The 19,618-nt window shown below is 43.2% G+C and overlaps 1 protein-coding gene across 1 annotated transcript in view; it reads right to left on the reverse strand.

Annotated features, from left to right (window-relative positions):
* Nucleotides 1–19,618, reverse strand: part of ppp1r9a (protein phosphatase 1, regulatory subunit 9A) — a 137,465-nt gene that overhangs the window by 83,910 nt on the left and 33,937 nt on the right. Inside the window, exon 4 of the mRNA XM_055225249.1 lies at nt 18,560–18,680. Within this exon, the coding sequence (XP_055081224.1) occupies nt 18,560–18,680 (121 nt within the window). The remainder of the gene's footprint in view (nt 1–18,559; nt 18,681–19,618) is intronic.

The following is a 19,618-nucleotide window of genomic DNA, read 5'->3' on the forward strand; positions in this document are numbered from 1 at the left end:
GTCAAGCCAGATGTCCATGGTGAATTTCAAATGTTTTTGACAAAGTAATTTTTTTGGTCCTATTCAAAAGTTCAAGGGGCACTGTGGAGAAATATAATGTCTGGCCCATGTAAATTGTATATCATTGCATTCAGAACAAGATTTTAAACAAAACGTATATTAATGCCGAGAAATAGGACACTGCATGTTTGAGTTACGGGCCATTTAAAACTTCAGAAAACATCTTTTTTCTTTGCAGGCTGGCCACACCCACATTTTATGACTTAAAAAAATTCAGAAGAGTAGCATATAATCCCACACAGATCTACTTCACTTTGCAAGTTTCTTGAATGAAAATCCACGGGGTAAAAAATTCAAATGTGAGAGTGAAAATTTTCAAAAAATGGGATTCCGCCCACAATGGCCAACTTCTTGTAGGGTTTAGGGTGAATAATAATAATAATAATAATAATAATAATAATAAATTTTATTTATATAGCGCTTTTCAGGACACTCAAAGTCGCTTCACAGTGGATACAATAATAAAATATCACAAAAATTTACAACATAAAATCAAGCATTAAAAGCGATTTTGAACAGGTGACTTTTGAGTTCTTTCTTGAAGGTGGGGAGGTCAGAGCAGTCACGGAGGGGTTTAGGTAGTGAGTTCCAGAGGGTGGGGGCAGCGATGGAGAAGGCTCTGTCCCCCCAGGTTCGGAGCTTGGTCCTACAGGGCAGGGACAGGAGGTTGGAGCTGGAGGAGCGGAGGGAGCGAGATGGAGTGTGGTGGTGGAGCAGGTCTGTGAGGTAAGGAGGGGCCAGGTTGTGGAGAGCTTTGAATGTGATAAGAAGGATTTTGAAGTGGATGCGCTGAGGGACGGGGAGCCAGTGGAGCTTGTGGAGGACAGGAGTGATGTGTTCATGTGAGCGGGTGTGGGTGAGGAGGCGGGCAGCGGAGTTCTGAATGTACTGTAGTCTGTTGAGGGTTTTGGATGGTGTGCCATAGAGGATGCTATTGCAGTAGTCGATTCTGGATGTAATGAATGCGTGGATGAGAGTTTCAGCGGCAGAGAAGGTGAGTAATGGGCGGAGACGGGCTATGTTTTTGAGGTGAAAGAATGCAGTCCGGGTTATGTGCTTAACGTGGGGTTCAAATGAAAGAGTGGGGTCGAGGAGCACACCGAGGTTACGGATGAGTGAGGATGGAGAGAGTGTGGTGTTGTCAAAGTGGAGGGTGAAGTGTTGTGAGGATTTGGCGATGTTGTGTGGGCCGATGATGATGAAGTCTGTTTTGTCGCTGTTAAGTTTGAGGAAGTTGTGATTCATCCAGTTTTTGATGTCTGTTAGGCAGTGGGTGAGAGTGGAGTGGATTGTGGGGTTGATGGATGTTGTGGAGATGTAAAGTTGGATGTCGTCAGCGTAGCAGTGAAAACGGAGACCGTGACGACGAATGATGTTGCCGAGGGGGAGGATGTAGAGAATGAAGAGGAGAGGACCAAGCACCGAACCTTGGGGGACTCCCTGCTGCAGGGGGGCTATGGAAGAGGAGCAATGGTTGAAGTGAATGAACTGTTGCCGGTTTGTGAGGTAGGACTGGAGCCAGAGGAGAGCAGAGCCGGTGATGCTGAGTGAGTTTTTGAGGCGGGACAGGAGGATGGAGTGGCTGATTGTGTCGAAGGCTGCAGTGAGGTCCAAGAGGATGAGGATGGAGAGGTGGCCAGAGTCGGAGGAGAGGAGGAGATCATTTGTAACTTTGAGCAGAGCTGTTTCGGTGCTGTGTTTGGGACGGAAGCCGGACTGGAAGGGTTCATAGAGACTGTTTGAGGTGGGGTCATAATATACATTTTTGCTTGTCTTGACATATGCTATGTTTGTATCAAATTTCATTTGATGATAAAAAAGATCTCTCATTGCTGTAATGTATTTTTATTTTTGAGGTGGCGCTATTGAGTCATTTTGAAAGAATAATTTGTGTGAACATCAAAATAATTAATTTGTCGCCAAACTTGAATTTTGGGTCAAATAAAATTGACTTTTAGTTAACATCCATAGGGGTCAAAAATGGCCTCAAAGCGGTAAGTATAATAATAACAATGGAATTTTTTTTTCCACCCATTATTTTTCTCCTAAACAATAAAAGCTCCAGTCATGTGACTTTCTCATGTTGTGCTCCCTCACAAATAAGGCCCCTGTGAATTTTGTCACAGGCCCATGACAACTCTATTGTCTTCGGTGACACTGTAAACAACTGGTGATACGTCATTTCCGAGTGAGTGCATTCTGTTTTGCGAGTTGTATATCTAGCATCTCTCTCCTGAAATTGTTAATCCATGAATCCTTACAGTTTTAAAAGCAGTTTTTAACATCTACACTAGTGCCTGAATACTTTGTTAAACCACTGAAGTTTTATTCATCATCTATTGCTCCGTACTTCGTGGATTAAGCCCCTCTATCTCTCGGTTCAGCCTGAACTATAGCCTAGCCAACTAGCATCATGGCTAAATCTTCCTCCTCTTCTCTCACTCTTCCCTGCCCTGGTTGCCATATGTGGAGTGATGACCCTGGCTTATTTGACGATGATAGGGACAGCTGCGTTAATTGTAGTGTAGTGGCAGTCCTGCAGGCCAAGATTTCAGAGTTAGAAACGCGGATCCGCTTGGAGGCTCTGACCCCGAGTTACAGTAGCAGCAGTAGGGACTGTGGACCGCAGTAAGTTTAGCGTAGCTAGCGAGAATAGCCCCCCAGTGCAACCCGTGCAGCCGGGATCAGACCAGGACAGGTTTGTGACAGTTAGAAGAAAGTGTAGGACTAGGACAGACCAGGGACACAGGGCTGAAAATAGGACTGTAGCAGACCAGGGACATAGTGTTGAGAGTAGAGAGCTTCACATCCAGAACAGGTTTGCTCCCCTGAGCTGGACCCGGGACACTCTAGTCATAGGGAGCTCCATAGTCAGGGACGTGGAACTGCCTGCAGCTTCCACGCGGTGTTATCCTGGAGCCAGACTGGGTGACATCGAGGGGAATCTTAGGCTTTTAAAAAAAAGTAAGAATAGGTACCGCTGGATTGTTATACACGCGGGGGGTAACAATACTCGGCGTGGTCAGTCAGAGGTGGTTAAATTACAGATAGCTGCAGTCTGTGAATTGGCTAAGTCGATGTCGGAGTCCATGTACTTCTCTGGCCCCCTCCCAACCAACACCAATTGTGAAATGTACAGCCGCTTTTCAGCAGTCAACCAATGGCTGACCAATTGGTGCCCGCAGAATGGTGTCGTCTTCATAGATAATTGGAGGGCATTTGAGGGGAAGCCTAGGCTTATACGTAGAAACGGCATCCATCAAACACAGGCTGGCTCCACCCTGTTAGCTCAGAATATGATTGCTAGTCTAGATTGACCAGGTAAGACTAGCACGCAGAATAGCTCAGGGAAGCACAGTGATAGTGACGTTAGGGAGCAGTTTAGACCAGTGAAGCACAGCTCAGTCATATGGAACAGCTCCAAACAGACAGAGACTGTGTGTGCCCCACATACAAAAAGCACAAATAAAACACCCCTAAACTCTGACAAGGAAGCTGTCAGATCTCATAACTTAATAGAAATAAATAAATGTGCCGCAAATAAACAAAATGATAAGGGTGTAAAATGTGGACTGCTAAACATCAGGTCTCTTTCCTCCAAATCCCTTTTAATAAATGAACTAACTGGCGACCTTAATATTGATCTGCTAGCCCTAAATGAAACATGGCTTCGGGAAAATGATTATGTTAGACTAAACGAATCTACACCATCAAGTCACATGAACTTTCAGAGTGCCCGGAGCACAGGTCGAGGTGGTGGTGTGGCCGTCATCTCTCATTCCAGTCTAATTCTCGGCCCCAAACCCAACTATACATAGATCTTCTTTGAAAGCCTCGCACTCTACATTACGTGCCCCAATTGGAAAAAACAAAAAGCTGTTATACAGTCCCTGACAAAAGTCTTGTCGCTTATCCATTTTGTAGAAACAAAAGCTTATAACCTGACTTTAAATTAATCGATTGGTTTTAGAAATGTCTCATAAGAAGGCTAAAACCCTCCCAAATTATGCTCAATATACTAAAATAAATTTGCTTCATTGAAGAAAGATTGATCATTTAATGAACACAGAAAGGTCAGAATTCGGCAAGACAAAAGTCTTATCGCCTTGTCATATGATGCACCCAATCCTAGATTACAGCCTCACCTGTGATCAGTTACTGATCAATCAATTAGTGGGTGTGTATAAAAAGAACCCCAGCACACCAGACCTTCACATAAACTGCAACTTGACCTCTGACACATGCCTAAGATCCACCCTGAGACCAAAGTGTTAATTATCAAGAGGCTGAAGACCAGATCCACTGCTGAGGTGGCTGGCACCTTCAATGTGTCCCAGCGTCAAGTACAAAGAATAAGAAAAAGATCTGAAAAGACTGGAGATGTTTTTTGACAAGCCCAGATCCGGCAGATCCCGCAAGACAACTGCTCGGGAGGACCATTTGTTGATTCGAAAATCCAAGGCCAGCCCCTTTTCCACTGCAGCAGAGCTCCACCAGGGCTGGTCACCTCAAGTCCCTGTGTCAACCAGAACAGTTTGTAGGATTCTGTCTCAAAATGGCCTCCATGGTCGAATCAGTGCACAGAAACCAGCACTAAACAAGGCAATTAAAAAACCGTGTGGCATTTGCCAAGGCCCACAGCCTGCTAAAAGGATGGACACTGGAAAAGTGGCAGAAGGTGGATTTCTCAGATGAATCCTCAGTTGAATTACATCACAGCCGCCGCAAATATTGCAGGAGACCTACTGGAGTTGTTTGGGGTAGAATGAAAGAGGAAGCATGGAAGGCAAAACCAAAGAATCTTGATGAACTCTGGGAGGCAACTTCATCAACAGATTGTATGAATCATTGTTGAACCGCATGGATGCAGTCCTTCAAGCTCATGGAAGTCATACAAGATATTAAATATGGATCTCACAGCACCACTACTTAATTCACTGTCATTATGCAACATATTTTTGTATTTGAAGTAAATTATTTGTTCAGTTTTCTGTAGGCGACAAAACTTTTGTCTTGCCAAAATCTGACCTTTCTGTGTTCATTAAATGATCAATCTTTCTTCAGTGAAGCAAATTTATTTTAGTATATTGAGCATAATTTGGGAGGGTTTTAAATTTCATATGAGACATTTCTAAAACCAATCGATTAATTTAAAGTCAGGTTATAAGCTTTTGTTTCTACAAAATGGAAAAGTGACAAGACTTTTGTCAGGGACTGTTTTCTGATTTTATTTCAAGTTTAGTTTTGAATTGGGAAAGGATTGTTATAGTTGTATATATATATATATATATATATATATATATATATATATATATATATATATATATATATATATTTATATATATATATATATATATATATATTTATATATTATATAGTATGTTGATAACGGCAGTGATTGCCTCAGTAATGCTTTTGGCACGCTCCTGGATGGGATCGGTTTCACCCAGAGTGTGAATAAGCCGACTCACTGTCACAATCACACTCTAGATCTTGTTCTAACCTACGGTATTGAGATTAATGATCTAATTGTCCTTCCTCAAAACCCTATACTCTCTGACCATTTCTTAATTACCTTTCAATTCATACTAAAAGACTATCCAGCCCCGCAGAAAAAAACTATAATGAAAAGAACATTATCAGATAAATCGGTTACAGAGTTTAAAGAAATTATTGAGCCATTACTAAAAGATATGTCATGTGACAATGAGAATAATTTTAATCCAATTGTCACTGATCAATTGGTTGACAACAATGCTCACCTTAAAATCTGCTCTCGATGTTGTAGCTCCACTAAAACAGAAAAGCATTAAACCAAGACCTCCGGCTCCATGGTATTCGTTACAACTCAGGACACTTAAACAACATGTAAGACGCATAGAGAAGCTTTGGCGCTGCTCGCACTCTGAGCAGTCTCTGAAGGCATGGAAGCTTTGCCTGCTCACTTATAAGGCCGCTCTGCGGAAAGCCCGAACTAGATACTATTCAAATCTAATAGAAGTAAACAAAAATAACCCCAGATTTCTGTTCAGCACTGTAGCCAGGCTGACAAACTCCCACACTGCTAATGAGTCTCTTATCCCCTCGAACATTAGTTGTGATGACTTTCTTCAATTCTTCGATTACAAAATTACAACCATTAGAGACAAAATCAACAAAGCTACTCCAAAAATCAGCTCTGAGCTAATCCAGTCTGTAATACCAATATCCCATATAGATCCTCTAATAATATTAGATAAATTTACTCTGTTGATGAGGTGGAGATTACCTCAGCCATCATGTCGTCCAAACCACCAACCTGTTTGCTCAACCCTATTCCAATCAGACTCCTCAAAGAAGCCCTCCCCCTAATAATAGATTCCATTCATAACATAATAAATGTGTCATTAGAAAATGGCTACATTCCTCAGTCCTTTAAGTATGCTGTGATTAAACCCCTTTTGAAAAAATCTAACCTAAATCCTGATGAACTAACCAACTACAGGCCTATCTCTAATCTTCCTTTCCTCTCAAAAATTCTACAACGAGTTGTGAAACAGCTCTGCCACCTGCAGGACAATAATATATTTGAAAAATTTCAATCTGGATTCAGAGCTCACCACAGCACAGAGACTGCACTGCTTAAAGTAACAAATGACTTACTACTAGCTGCTGATAACGGGCTGGCTTCAGTCCTGGTCCTACTGGACCTCAGTGCAGCGTTTAACACCATTGATCACAACCGCCCTCAAATGGTTTAAATCCTATCTATCAGATAGGTACCAGTTTGTTAGTATAAACCAGTGCACCTCTCCCTGTTCTAAAGTAGCCTGTGGCATTCCACAAGGATCTGTGCTTGGTCCAATCCTATTTACTCTGTATATGTTGCCATTAGGTAACATTATTAGAAAACATGGCATTAATTTTCACTGCTATGCTGATGACACTCAGCTGTACTTATCAATGAAACCAAATCAGACTGATCAAATAGATAAACTCAGTGCCTGTATGAAGGACATCAAAACCTGGATGACCTTGAATTACCTGCTCTTAAATCCTGAAAAAACAGAGGTCATTGTCGTTGGTTCCAAAGGCCAAAGAGACTCTCTGTCGGACCAGATAATCTCACTCGACAATGTGAGTATAGCTTCTAGCCCTACTGTAAACAATCTTGGAGTCCCTATTTGATCAAAATCTCTCATTCACAGCCCATATAAACCTAGCTTGTAAAACAGGCATACTTTCACCTGCGAAATATAATATAATAAAATTAGAAATATTTTAGCTAAAAACGATGCTGAAAAACTCATCCATGCATTTGTTACTTCCAGACTTGATTACTGTAATTCTCTGCTCGCCGCCTGCCCCAAAAGTACTATAAGGAGCCTCCAGTTGGTCCAAAATGCAGCGGCCAGAGTCCTAACAGGAACTCAAAGAAGAGACCACATCAGTCCTGTACTAAAATATCTGCACTGGCTTCCTGTCGAGCTTAGAATCAAATTCAAAGTCCTCCTCCTGACATACAAAACCCTAAATGGTATGGCCCCATCCTATCTGCAAGATGCTTGTGTCTCGTACCAGCCAAACAGAGCAATCCTCTCTCAGAAGGTCGGACTATTAGTGGTTCCTAGAGTGTCCAAAAGTACTGTGGGAGGGAGAGCATTCAGTTACCAAGCTCCTGTGCTATGGAATCAACTCCCTGCTGATGTTAAACAGGCCCCCACAGTCTCTGTATTTAAGATCAGGTTTACCTAAGGTCTACTCCAGGTCTTAAGGGCTGTCCAGTTCCTGTATGACCGGAGCAGGAGCTGTGTTCGCATTGCCGGCAGTAAGTCAGACCTGTTCCCGGTGCATGTTGGACTCCGCCAGGGCTGCCCTTTGTCAACGGTTCTGTTCATTATATTTATGGACAGAATTTCTAGGCGCAGCCAGGGGCCGGAGGGGGTCTGGTTCGGGAACCACAGGATTTCATCTCTGCTGTTTGCGGATGATGTTGTCCTGATGGCTTCATCGAGCCAGGACCTGCAGCAGGCACTGGGGCGGTTTGCAGCCGAGTGTGAAGTGGCTGGGATGAGAATCAGCTCCTCTAAATCCGAGGCCATGGTTCTCAACCGGAAAAAGGTGGTTTGCCCTCTGCCCTTTGGTGGGTGGTGAGTCTCTGCCCCAAGTGGAGGAGTTCAAGTATCTCGGGGTCTTGTTCACGAGTGAGGGAAGGATGGAGCGTGAGATTGACAGGCGGATCGGTGCAGCGTCTGCAGTGATGCGGTTGCTGTATCGGTCCGTTGTGGTAAAGAAGGAGCTGAGCCGGAAGGCGAAGCTCTCGATTTACTGGTCAATCTACGTTCCTACCCTCACCTATGGTCATGAGCTCTGGGTAATGACCGAAAGGATAAGATCGCGGATACAAGCGGCTGAAATGGGTTTCCTCCGCAGAGTGGCTGGGCGCACCCTTAGGGATAGGGTGAGGAGCTCAGTCACACGGGAGGAGCTCGGAGTAGAGCCGCTGCTCCTACACGTTGAGAGGAGTCAGCTGAGGTGGCTCGGGCATCTGCTCAGGATCCCTCCTGGACGCCTCCCTAGGGAGGTGTTCTGGGCATGTCCCACCGGGAGGAGGCCCCGGGGAAGACCCAGGATACGCTGGAGGGACTATGTCTCTCGGCTGGCCTGGGAACGCCTTGGGATCCCACCGGAGGAGCTGGAGGACGTGTCCGGGGTGAGGGAAGTTTGGGAGTCCCTGCTTAGACTGCTGCCACCGCGACCCAGCCCCGGATAAGCGGAAGAAAATGGATTGATGGATGGAACATAGGCTGCAGTAGGAGATAACAAGCTGGGGGAAGTATGGCAACCTGAGCACTATCCTCTGCTCTCTCCTATTTTCTCATCAGTAATGCTATTCACATGTTGTCCCCTGTCCCACTCCCCTTGTGGAGTGTAACTCTTTCAGATGCACCGATGACAGCTGGACCCTCTCCTCCTCCCCGCCTGGCCCTCCTCCAGCCGCCTCCCTCTCCTCCTCACCTGGCTCTCCTTCTCCTCGCCTGGTCTTCCTCCTCCTTGCCTGGCCCTCCTCTGCCCCCCTCCCTCTTCCTCGCCTGGCCGATTTTTCTTGTTTTGTCTGATTTTTCCTGTTGTTTGATTTTCCTGTTTGTTTTTGTGTGTAGGCAGCACGGTGGCAACACTCATGCCTCACAGCAAGAAGGTTTGGTTCGATCCCAAGGTCACCCAGGCCTTTCTGTGTGGAGTTTTGCATGTTTCTCCCCGTGTCTGGATGGGTTTCCTCCAGGTACTCCGGTTTTCCCCATCAACAAAAACATGAACACCCTTCGAGACAACTGTTGTTGTGATTTTGGGCATTACAAAAATAAAATGAATTGAATTGAATTCTATGAATTTTTGAAAATGAAAGTTGAAGAGAGCGCTAGAGAACCATTTTGTGAGATAATGATATGATTTGCATATCATTACGTTCGCTTTGCATATGTGTATAAATGCTATATTAGTGTGAAAGTAAAATGTGTTTTTGAAATTTTCCAGAAATTGCAATTTTGTTGAAAAATCACCATGACCACGCCCCAAGTCATATTTAAAAGACAATTGATAATCTTTCATTGTACATTAGTTTAGTGGGTTTTAGCCAAATTTGAATTGTTTGTGAGAAAAACTGTGCAAGGGTGTGTGCTTTTGTCAATTCCAGGTTTGATCCAATATGGCCGACTTCCTGTACATTTTAGTGTGGCGCCATAATATCATTTTGTCATGTCCTGACATGTTCTATTTTTTTATACAAGTTTCAGATTTTTACGTTGACTATTTTCCGGGTTGGGCTCCAATTGGCCCAATGAAAATGAAAGTTTGAGGGGGCGCTACCAAGTCTTTCGTTATTTTTTTGTCGGGGTCTTTTGTGATAATTAGAGCTCGTGGAGTTGTCATTTTTGATACCACTCACTGCCATGTAGGGGGGTGTTTACTACTTGATTTTTGCCATTTTCCAGGTTTCGGAGGCAGTTTTATTGAGTCCTTCTCAAGGACAATGTCCCAGGCTTGGGCCTAACAAGCTAACCGCTGTCATGGTAACTAGATACATTCCATGGTTGCTAATCGTTGCATATATAAGCCCTTACATTACGATTTTCTGCCATTTTCTCTCTGCACTCGGAGAGAGAAGCTAAGCTAAGATAACCAGCTAGGGAATTACAAGGAAATATATTGTCATTTGTTTACCTAAAAATACAGAAAACCAAGAATATAATGAGCATAAGGCAAAAATACACCAGCAGAAGTCCCTGAGATTACAGAGTGACCCACACGTGAGTAGAGAATTGACAATGTTTAGCGCTCTTTTCACAATGTAAAACCATAACAACAAACCTAAAATTAAATCAAAACAAGCTAACGGCTGTCATGGTAACCAGATACATTCCATGGTTGCTAATAGTTGCATATATAAGCCCTTACATTCCGATTTTCTGCCATTTTCTCTCTGCACTCAGAGAGAGAAGCTAAGCTAAGCTAACTAGGTAATAGCATCAAGCTGACCGGCTAATTCTTCGTTTGTTTTTCAGCGGATTTTGAACTCAATGGGCCTCAAGTTCAACCACTTCAGTTCTCAGCATGTCCCAGGTCAGATGACTACTTTTTTACTATACTTTACATATGTTTAGACATTTAATTTAAATACAAAATATTATTAACCCCTCCCCGAACTGCCACCTTAACGTGGTGGAGGGGTTTGAGCACCCGAATGATCCTGGGAGCTATGTTGTCGGGGGCTTCATGCCCCTGGTACGGTCACCCGTGGCAAATAGGTCCTGGGAAATGGGTCTGACTAAGAGCGGTTCAGAAGCCCTACATGAGGAGAGAGACAGCAAGGCCAGTTACGTCGCCCGGGCTGGCCCCCACCCTGGAGCCAGGCCTGGGGTGGGTGCTTGACAGCGAGAGCCTGGTGGCAGGGCCTTTCCCCATGGGGCCCAGCCCGAAGGAACGACGTGGGGCCGTCCTCCCGTGGACCCACCACCTGTGGGAGGAGCCATGAGGGGCGGGTGCAGAGAGATCTGGGCGGCTGTCGAAGGCGGGGACCTCAACGACCGGACATGGGGACTAGCTCTGGGGACAAGGAATGTCACCTCGCTGGGGGGAAGGAGCCTGAGCTTGTGCGGGAGGTTGAGCGTTACCGGCTAGATATAGTCAGCCTCACCTCCACGCACTGCTTGGGCTCTGGAACCCAACTCCTTGATAGGGGTTGGACTCTCCATTTCTCTGGCGTTGCCCGCGGGGAGTGGCGGTGAGCTGGAGTGGGCTTGCTCATTGCCCCACAGCTCAGCCACCACGTGTTGGAGTTCACCCCAGTGAACAAGGGTCGGGGACAGGTCTCTCACTGCTGTGTCGGCCTACCGGCCAAACAGCAGTGCAAAGTACCTGGCCTTCTTGGAGTCTCTAGGAGAGTTACTAGACAGTGCACCAACCGGGGACTCCGTTGTTCTCCTGGGGGACTTCAATGCCCATAAGGGTAATGACAGTGACACAGTTGGTCCATAACAAACACCATGTTCGAGCACAAGGGTGTCCATCGGTGCACATGGTACCAGGACACTCTAGGTTAGAGGTCGATGATCGACTTTGTTGTCGTGTCATCTGATCTCCGGCTGCGTGTCTTGGACACTCAGGTGAAGAGAGGGGCTGAGCTGTCAACTGATCACCACCTGGTGGTGAGTTGGATCTGCTGGCGGAGGAGGAAGCCGGACAGACCTGGCAGGCCCAAGCGCATCATGAGGGTCTGCTGGGAACATCTGGCAGAGCCCTCGGTCAGAAGGGTCTTCAACTCACACCTCCGGGAGAGCTTCTCCCTGATCCATGGGGAGGCTGGGGACATGGACTCTGAGTGGACCATGTTCTCCACCTCTATTGTCGATGCGGCTGCGGTCTGCGGTGCTTGTTGCGGTGGCAATCCACGAACCCCGTGTATGTGATAGTGTGGGCAGCTGAATTTTGGACCAGTTGGAGTTTATGGAGTGATTTTTGTGGGAGTCCAAACAGAAGAGAATTGTAGTAGTCTATACGGGAAGTGACCAGGCTATGGATGAGGATGGCGGTGGTGTGTGGAGTGAGTGAGGGACGGAGGTGGTGGATGTTTCTGAGGTGGAAGTAGGCGGACCGGGTGATGTTGTTGATTTGGGAGGTGAAGGAAAGTGTGCTGTCGAGGATGACACCCAGACTCTTTACCTGAGGGGAGGGGGAGATAGAGGAGCCGTCAATGGATATGGAAAAAGGATTTATTTTGCTTAGGGTGGATTTGGTGCCGACGAGTAGGAGTTCTGTTTTATTGCCGTTAAGTTTGAGGAAGTTTGAGGAGAACCAGGTTTGTATTTCTGTGAGGCAGTCTGTCAGGGAAGAGGGTGGAAGTGTAGAGTTGGGTTTACTGGAAATGTAGAGCTGGGTGTCATCCGCGTAACAGTGAAAGTGAATGTGATGTTTTCTAAAGATGGAACCAAGGGGGAGAAGATAGATTAAAAAGAGCAGAGGACCGAGGACAGAACCCCGAGGAACACCTGACGTGACAGGAAAGGGGTGTGAGGTGAATGACTTAAGCTGAATAAACTGAGAGCGATCTGAGAGGTAGGAGTGGAACCAGGAGAGGGGAGTACCAGAGACACCAATGGAGGAAAGTCTGTCGAGGAGGATGGAGTGTGGAATGGTATCAAATGCTGCACTAAGGTCTAGCAGGAGGAGGATGGAGAGTGAACCAGAGTCAGCAGAGAGGAGGAGGTCGTTAGTGATTTTCAGAAGGGCAGTTTCAGTGCTATGGAAGGGACGGAAGCCAGATTGAAATTGTTTGTAGATGTTATTGGAGGAAAGATGGGTGTGGAGGTGGGCAGCAACAGTTTTCTCAAGGAGTGTGGAAATGAAAGAGTTCAAGTATCTCGGGGTCTTGTTCACGAGTGAGGGAAGGATGGAGCGTGAGATTGACAGGCGGATCGGTGCAGCATCTGCAGTGATGTGGTCGCTGTATCGGTCCGTTGTGGTAAAGAAGGAGCTGAGTCCAAAGGCAAAGCTCTCGATTTACTGGTCAATCTACGTTCTTACCCTCACCTATGGTCATGAGCTTTGGGTAATGACCGAAAGGACAAGGTCGCGGATACAAGCGGCTGAAATGGGTTTCCTCCGTAGTGTGGCAGGGCGCACCCGGGCGCCCGGCCACCCTAGGGATAGGGTGAGGAGCTCGGTCACACGGGAGGTGACCGAGCTCAGAGAAGAGCTGCTGCTCCTACACGTCGAGAGGAACCAGTTGAGGTGGCTCGGGCATCTGCTCAGGATGCCTCCTGGACGCCTCCCTAAGGAGGTGTTCTGGGCATGTCCCACCGGTAGGAGGCCCCGGGGAAGACCCAGGACACGCTGGAGGGACTATGTCTCTCGGCTGGCCTGGGAACACCTTGGGGTTCCACCGGAGGAGCTGGAGGACGTGTCCGGGGTGAGGGAAGTCTGGGAGTCCCTGCTTAGACTGCTGCCCCCGCGACCCGGCCGGATAAGCGGAAGAAAATGGATGGAATATTATTAAAATATATTCTGTTTAACGCTAGTAGTTATTAGCTAACTGTGAGAGTCAAATGTTGCTCCCTTGATGTCCATGTCAATTGGGTAGAGTTGGCCACAAATTGTACTAATAAGATTAAGAGTAACCCAAGAAATTTGTATTTATATGAAGTATTTGGGGAAATGATGAGCGGTGCAAGAAACACAAATGTTAAGGTCATTTCATATTGTCAACATAAAGCTTTTGTCACTTGTTGCCTGTTGACTAAATGTTACTTAAGTAGGAGTAAAGATACAGTTGTTCAAAAAGTAAAATGTAATTGAGTACTGCACATCTGTGCTTATATACTTCCTCACAGTGGGAAGGGTAACCAAAACTGTGTACTCCAGTACTATTACTTCAGACTTTAGATGTGCTCATAGAAGTTTGTTTTTCAGGGGTTGTGGTCGTTGATGGATGTTTGGTCACAGGACGGACTGTTTACATCCCAGAAGAGCTGTCAGAGGAGCCTCTAATCCCACATGGGCCTAGTTCATTTTGTCCAATTTGCAAGTTTCTTGAATAAAAATTCACTGTGTAAAAAATTAAAATGTGAGAGTTACAATTTTGAAAAAAATGGGTTCTGCCCACAATGGCCGACATCCTTTAGGGTAGAGGGTGAAGTCATTATATAATTTTTTACTTGTCTTGACATGTTCTATGTTTGTACCAAATTTCATTTGTCTACGATGAAAAAGGTCTCTCATTGCCGTAATGTATTTTGATTTTTGAGGTGGCGCTATTGAGTCATTTTGAAACATTTTTTTTTGCACATGAAAAAAAAAAAAAAATTGCCAATAGGCCATAGTTGAATTAGTGTAGAGCATCTATTTAGTTTACAACAAAGTCCAGTACTCTGAACCCCATGTATTTCAATGACACATTTACTATGTTGCCACGGTAACATGGTTGCAGATAGAGGTATGTTCTCGTTGGCTTTTTTGTTCAGTTTGTCAAGTCAGATGTCCATGGTGAATTTTAAATGATTTTCACAAAGTAATTTTTTTGGTCCTATTCAAAAGTTCAAGGGGGCGCTGTGGAGCAATACAATGTCTAATCTATGAAAATTTATATCATTACATTCAGAACAAGATTTTGAACAAAACGTATATTAATGCTCGCAAATAGGACACTGCATGCTTGAGTTACGGGCCATTTAAAACTTCAAAAAACATCTTTTTTCTTTGCAGGCTGGCCACACCCACATTTTATGTCTAAGAAAAATTCAGGAGAGTAGCCTGTAATCCCACCTGGATCTACTTCATTTTGACCAATTTGCAAGTTTCTTGAATGAAAATCCATGGCGTGAAATTCAAATTCAAATGTGAGAGTTACAATTTTGAAAAAACTGGGTTCTGCCCACAATGGCCGACATCCTTTCGGGTTGAGGGTGAAGTCATAATATAATTTTTTACTTTTCTTGACATGTGCTATGTTTGTACCAAATTTCATTTGTCTACGATGAAAAAGGTCTCTCATTGCCGTAATGTATTTTGATTTTTGAGGTGGCGCTATTGAGTGAGTGACTATTATGACTAAGAAAAATTCAGGAGAGTAGCCTATAATCCCACATGGGTCTAGTTCATTTTGACCAATTTGCAAGTTTCTGGAATGAAAATCCACGGCGTAAAAAATTCAAATGTGAGAGTTACAATTTTGAAAAAATGGGGTTCCGCCCACAATGGTAGACTTCCTGTAGGGTTTAGGGTGGGGTCATAATACATTTTTTTACTTGTCTTGACAACGATGAAAAAGGTCTCTCATTGCCGTCATGTATTTTGATTTTTGAGGTGGCGCTATTGAGTCATTTTGATATGTACATTTTTTTGAACATCAAAATAATAAAATTTTCACCAACCTTGAATTTTGGGTCCAATAAAATTGATTTCGTTAACATACAGGGGGTCAAAAGTGGCTTCAATCCAGCCACCAAAATAATAATAAGAAGAAGAAGAAGAAGAGGAAGAATGGAATTTTTTTTTTTTTAACTAAACCATAACAGCTACAGTCATGTGTCTTTCTCACATTGTGCCCCATCACAAATAAGGCCCCTGTGAATTTTTTCATCAGTCCACGGCAAAGTGGTTGTCTTCTACTAATTTTTGAAAATGAAATTTGAAGAGGGCGCTAGAGAGCCATTTTGTGAAATAGTGCCACGATTTCAGCTCACAAATGTAAACGCTGTATTAGTGTTTTCTCATAAAAAAATTTTGAAAGAGAAATATTTTATTGAAATATTCCAAAAATTGCAATTTCGTTGAAAATTCACCATGACCGTGTTTACTACTTGATAATTGCCATTTTCCATGCTCCGGATGCGGTTTTAATGAGTCCCTCGCCGGGAGTCCTTGCTGAGACTGCTACTCTGAATAAGTGAAAATAAATGGATTGGTGGATGGGTCCGAGGAGCAGAGGATACAGAGACGAGGGTCAATCCGAGCAGAGGTTGCAGAGGAGAAGGTCAGATGGAGCAGAGGATGCAGAGCAGGGTCAGATGATTCATCATATATAGGGAGCAGATGGAGGATGCAGAGGAGGATCATATGGAGCAGATGATGCAGAGGAATGTCAGATGGTACAGAGGGGAGTAAAATGGTGCAAATGATTCACACTGTATGAAGCAGATGGAGGGTGCAGAGGATGGGACGTCAGTAGCACATCTCTCGCTCAGCTCACACTCACACCATGTCCTTCTGTTCCACTGGTTCTGTCCTCCTCCAAACAAATCAGGAGATTTGCCAAAGCTTAAAGAGGGGGTATTAAAGAGGGGATATTTTACTTCTATGGGGCATTAAGTGTAACAAATAACATATTTAGATCACCATATTTCATTCTATGGGGTATTAAAGAGGGGGTATTTTACTTCTATGGGGCGTTAAAAGTAACAAATAACATATTTAGATCACCATGTTTCCTTTTAGTTGCTTTACAAATGCTGTTGTTATGACATTTTTTATCCTAAATCTTTATTTGAATTGTTATGGATCTCTTTGACCTAACCTTCGTTGTACTATCTGTTATTATGCACGAGTGTATCGCTTGTCTGTTAGCCTACAAGACAATGTGTCCAGTGGCCTTGAGACACTTAAATTACACTAAACTGGTAGGATTGTTTTGATGGTATAAATACACTGTATGTATATTTGTCAGCTGAGGGCGAGACGACACTATTAAGGACAACAGCTTTTTGATGATGCGCACAATTGATTCAATAAATCTGACTTCTTGATTCAAGACAACTTCTCAGTTGATTTTATATTTTTTAAGCTTTTTATTATTAGAAATTCCACAACACTTTATTTACTGAAAACAGAGTATTAATATTCACTGAAAACAGCATCCATCCATTCATTTTCTTTCACTTATCTCCCAGGGAAAAGGAGCGTTTTAAGTTTCATTTTTGTTTTTGAAGCTGAGTCAAAAGTCACTCCTTTTTCACAGCTCTATCACAATATAATGAAACTACTTCACATCAAGTTTGTAATGCTGATGTTTTTGTATATTTATGGAGGATTGTCGTGTGGGAGCATGGGTGATGTAGGCTTGTGGGTGGAGAATTGAACAAAATCTTATAGCTAACTGTAGGGAGGGTTCAAATAGAGCCTGGGAGAGATTGCAAAATTATTCAAACATGCATGGATGACATCTAAAACCTTCAGGCATGTTTCTGCTGAGGGAACAACATTATAAAACAACGCAGAAACCTCCAAAAAGTCGATTTTTTAAAAATAATACAGCCTTGGCCTTTATAATATGGCCTATATCGCTCTTTTTTCGATCTATATTATAATGTTATATCTTCATCACAAACATACGTGCAGTTGTGTGTTGTGTAAAAAGAAGCTGTTAACCTTAAAACTACCATTAAATGACATCACAAGGTGAAACGGAGCATTTTGAGCTTTGGGTATGCAGACAGCCTAATAATCCAAGATTATTCAAACATGAATAAAACTAAACACAACTCCAGGTTTGTTTTTGAGGAGGTAACAACATGATTACATAGCTAAAAGTTCTGTGTAATATAATACCTTTAAAGGCCCCATTTTTTCCCAGGAGTTTAAGAAAAATGTGTCTTATATATTACTGCATTATATATTTGTATAAGCAGCTCTTGAGGACATGCAGACTGCTGTGTACTGTCTGCATGCAATTAGGAATTAGGAAGTGTACCATGCTGGTTGCTGTTAGATTCACCATCACAGCAAAAAATGTTTAAAACATTAATTGCGGTGAATAATTAGGATGTTTGGAATGTACAGGGTAATTGAGGAATAACTTTGGACCACTTAAAATGAACGATAAAAAAACCCAAAAAAAAAGCAGCAATGTATTGTTGCTCCAAAATAATATTACTCAAGTATACGTACAAAGTAGTGTCCAAAAACAATTACAAATATGAGTTCAGAAAGTATTTGAGGAAACCACTAGTCAAGTAAGAGTAATTGTAATTCAGTCTATGATTTATAACTTAGCAAGGCAAAATGCGAAATACATAATTGCATATTTTCAAAAACAATGCAAACTAAAGCTAAATCATATCCGAAGGAGACAGAAACACAAATGTTCAAATCATTTCATGAAACTTTAGACTTACTCACAGTGGGAAGAGGAACCAACACTTTTACTCAAGTATTGTTACTTGTTACTTGCTATTATTACAGTTTACTCAAACAGAACTATAGTGCTGGAAAACTACTTGCGTACAAGCACAATTTTGAAGTATCATTTGTCTTTCCTATAAAAAAATAATTTACATACTGCGAAATAGCTTTGAGTTTACAATTCTATAAATACCAGTCCCCACTGCTGTGCACTGAGGTATAAAACAATGCAAACAAAATGAATAATCACAGTTATTCATGTAGTAAAGACAATCATGATTCTGGTGAGGGGTATGGATTTTAAAAACACAGAGGAGCTCTTTAGGATGACTATGGGATCACTATGTACCTCCCATCCCTCTCGGCTGCTCCTCCTTCGATCACTGTTTTCACAAAGATGCCCAGTTTCTCTAGTCCTGCGTCAGCACCGACTCCCATCCCAATGATGCTGATGCCCAGGCCGTCCTCATCTGAAATACACACGATGCAGGGCAGCAGGGTTAGGTCAGTTTAGGTCAGAGCTTATTCGCTGCTCTAAATTCTAAACAATTGGTATTGGCGGTTTTTGAGATTCTAGAAAGCCAGACTTCCAGATAGTGGCAGTTTTCCCTATTGATAACTTTGCACTTTTTATGAAATATCTAAAAGGTGAAAGTGCAAATATTGAACCTGATCATTTCTTTTAGTGACTCGAGTCAAGAACTTACAAGAAAAACTCTGAAAAAAATCTGTGAAACATGAATTGTTATGTTGAGGGGTTTTGGTATTCCAGGTAAAGCAACAGTATCTCCTGGAGTGAAGTAGGTGCAGACCAGAAAAGCTCTACCAGGAAGATTACACAGTGCATAATTCTATATTCTATAATCAGACTCAGGAACTGCTGTTAAATAATGCCATAGTAAGGGACTTTAAATATGTTAAAAATATGTGCGATATACACAAAGACAAATTATAAGAGAAACTAGAATAAATACCACATAAGCTGAATATTCTCCTAAATGTGTAAAACAAATAACTTCATCACGACTGTTGTACGTGTTGACTTCTGATCCGCGGGACCTGCGGGTCGGGTTGGGGCGGGCTGGAAAAAAATCTATTTAGTGTGCGGTGGGTCATTTGTTCAAGGAAGAAAAATATGTAGCCTATTATTACTATAACCTATAAAATATTTTAGAACAAGCTAATAGTTTGGTAAGCACATAACCAATTAACCTATAATCTGGCGCCAACGTGGCGTGCCCCTTTTGCACAGCATTGCGCGCCACCCGTGCACACCGCATCAGCCAGTTACAACCATCTGCCACTTTAAATGGAGCCAAAAAGAAGCGATTTTGCAGCTGCTTTATTATATTGACATATTTATTCCCATGTCTGTTTTTAAGCAGGTCTTTCAATAAAGTAAAGCTGC

Source organism: Periophthalmus magnuspinnatus, chromosome 11, assembly GCF_009829125.3.
Source record: "Periophthalmus magnuspinnatus isolate fPerMag1 chromosome 11, fPerMag1.2.pri, whole genome shotgun sequence".
NCBI classification, from domain to species: Eukaryota; Metazoa; Chordata; class Actinopteri; order Gobiiformes; family Gobiidae; genus Periophthalmus; species Periophthalmus magnuspinnatus.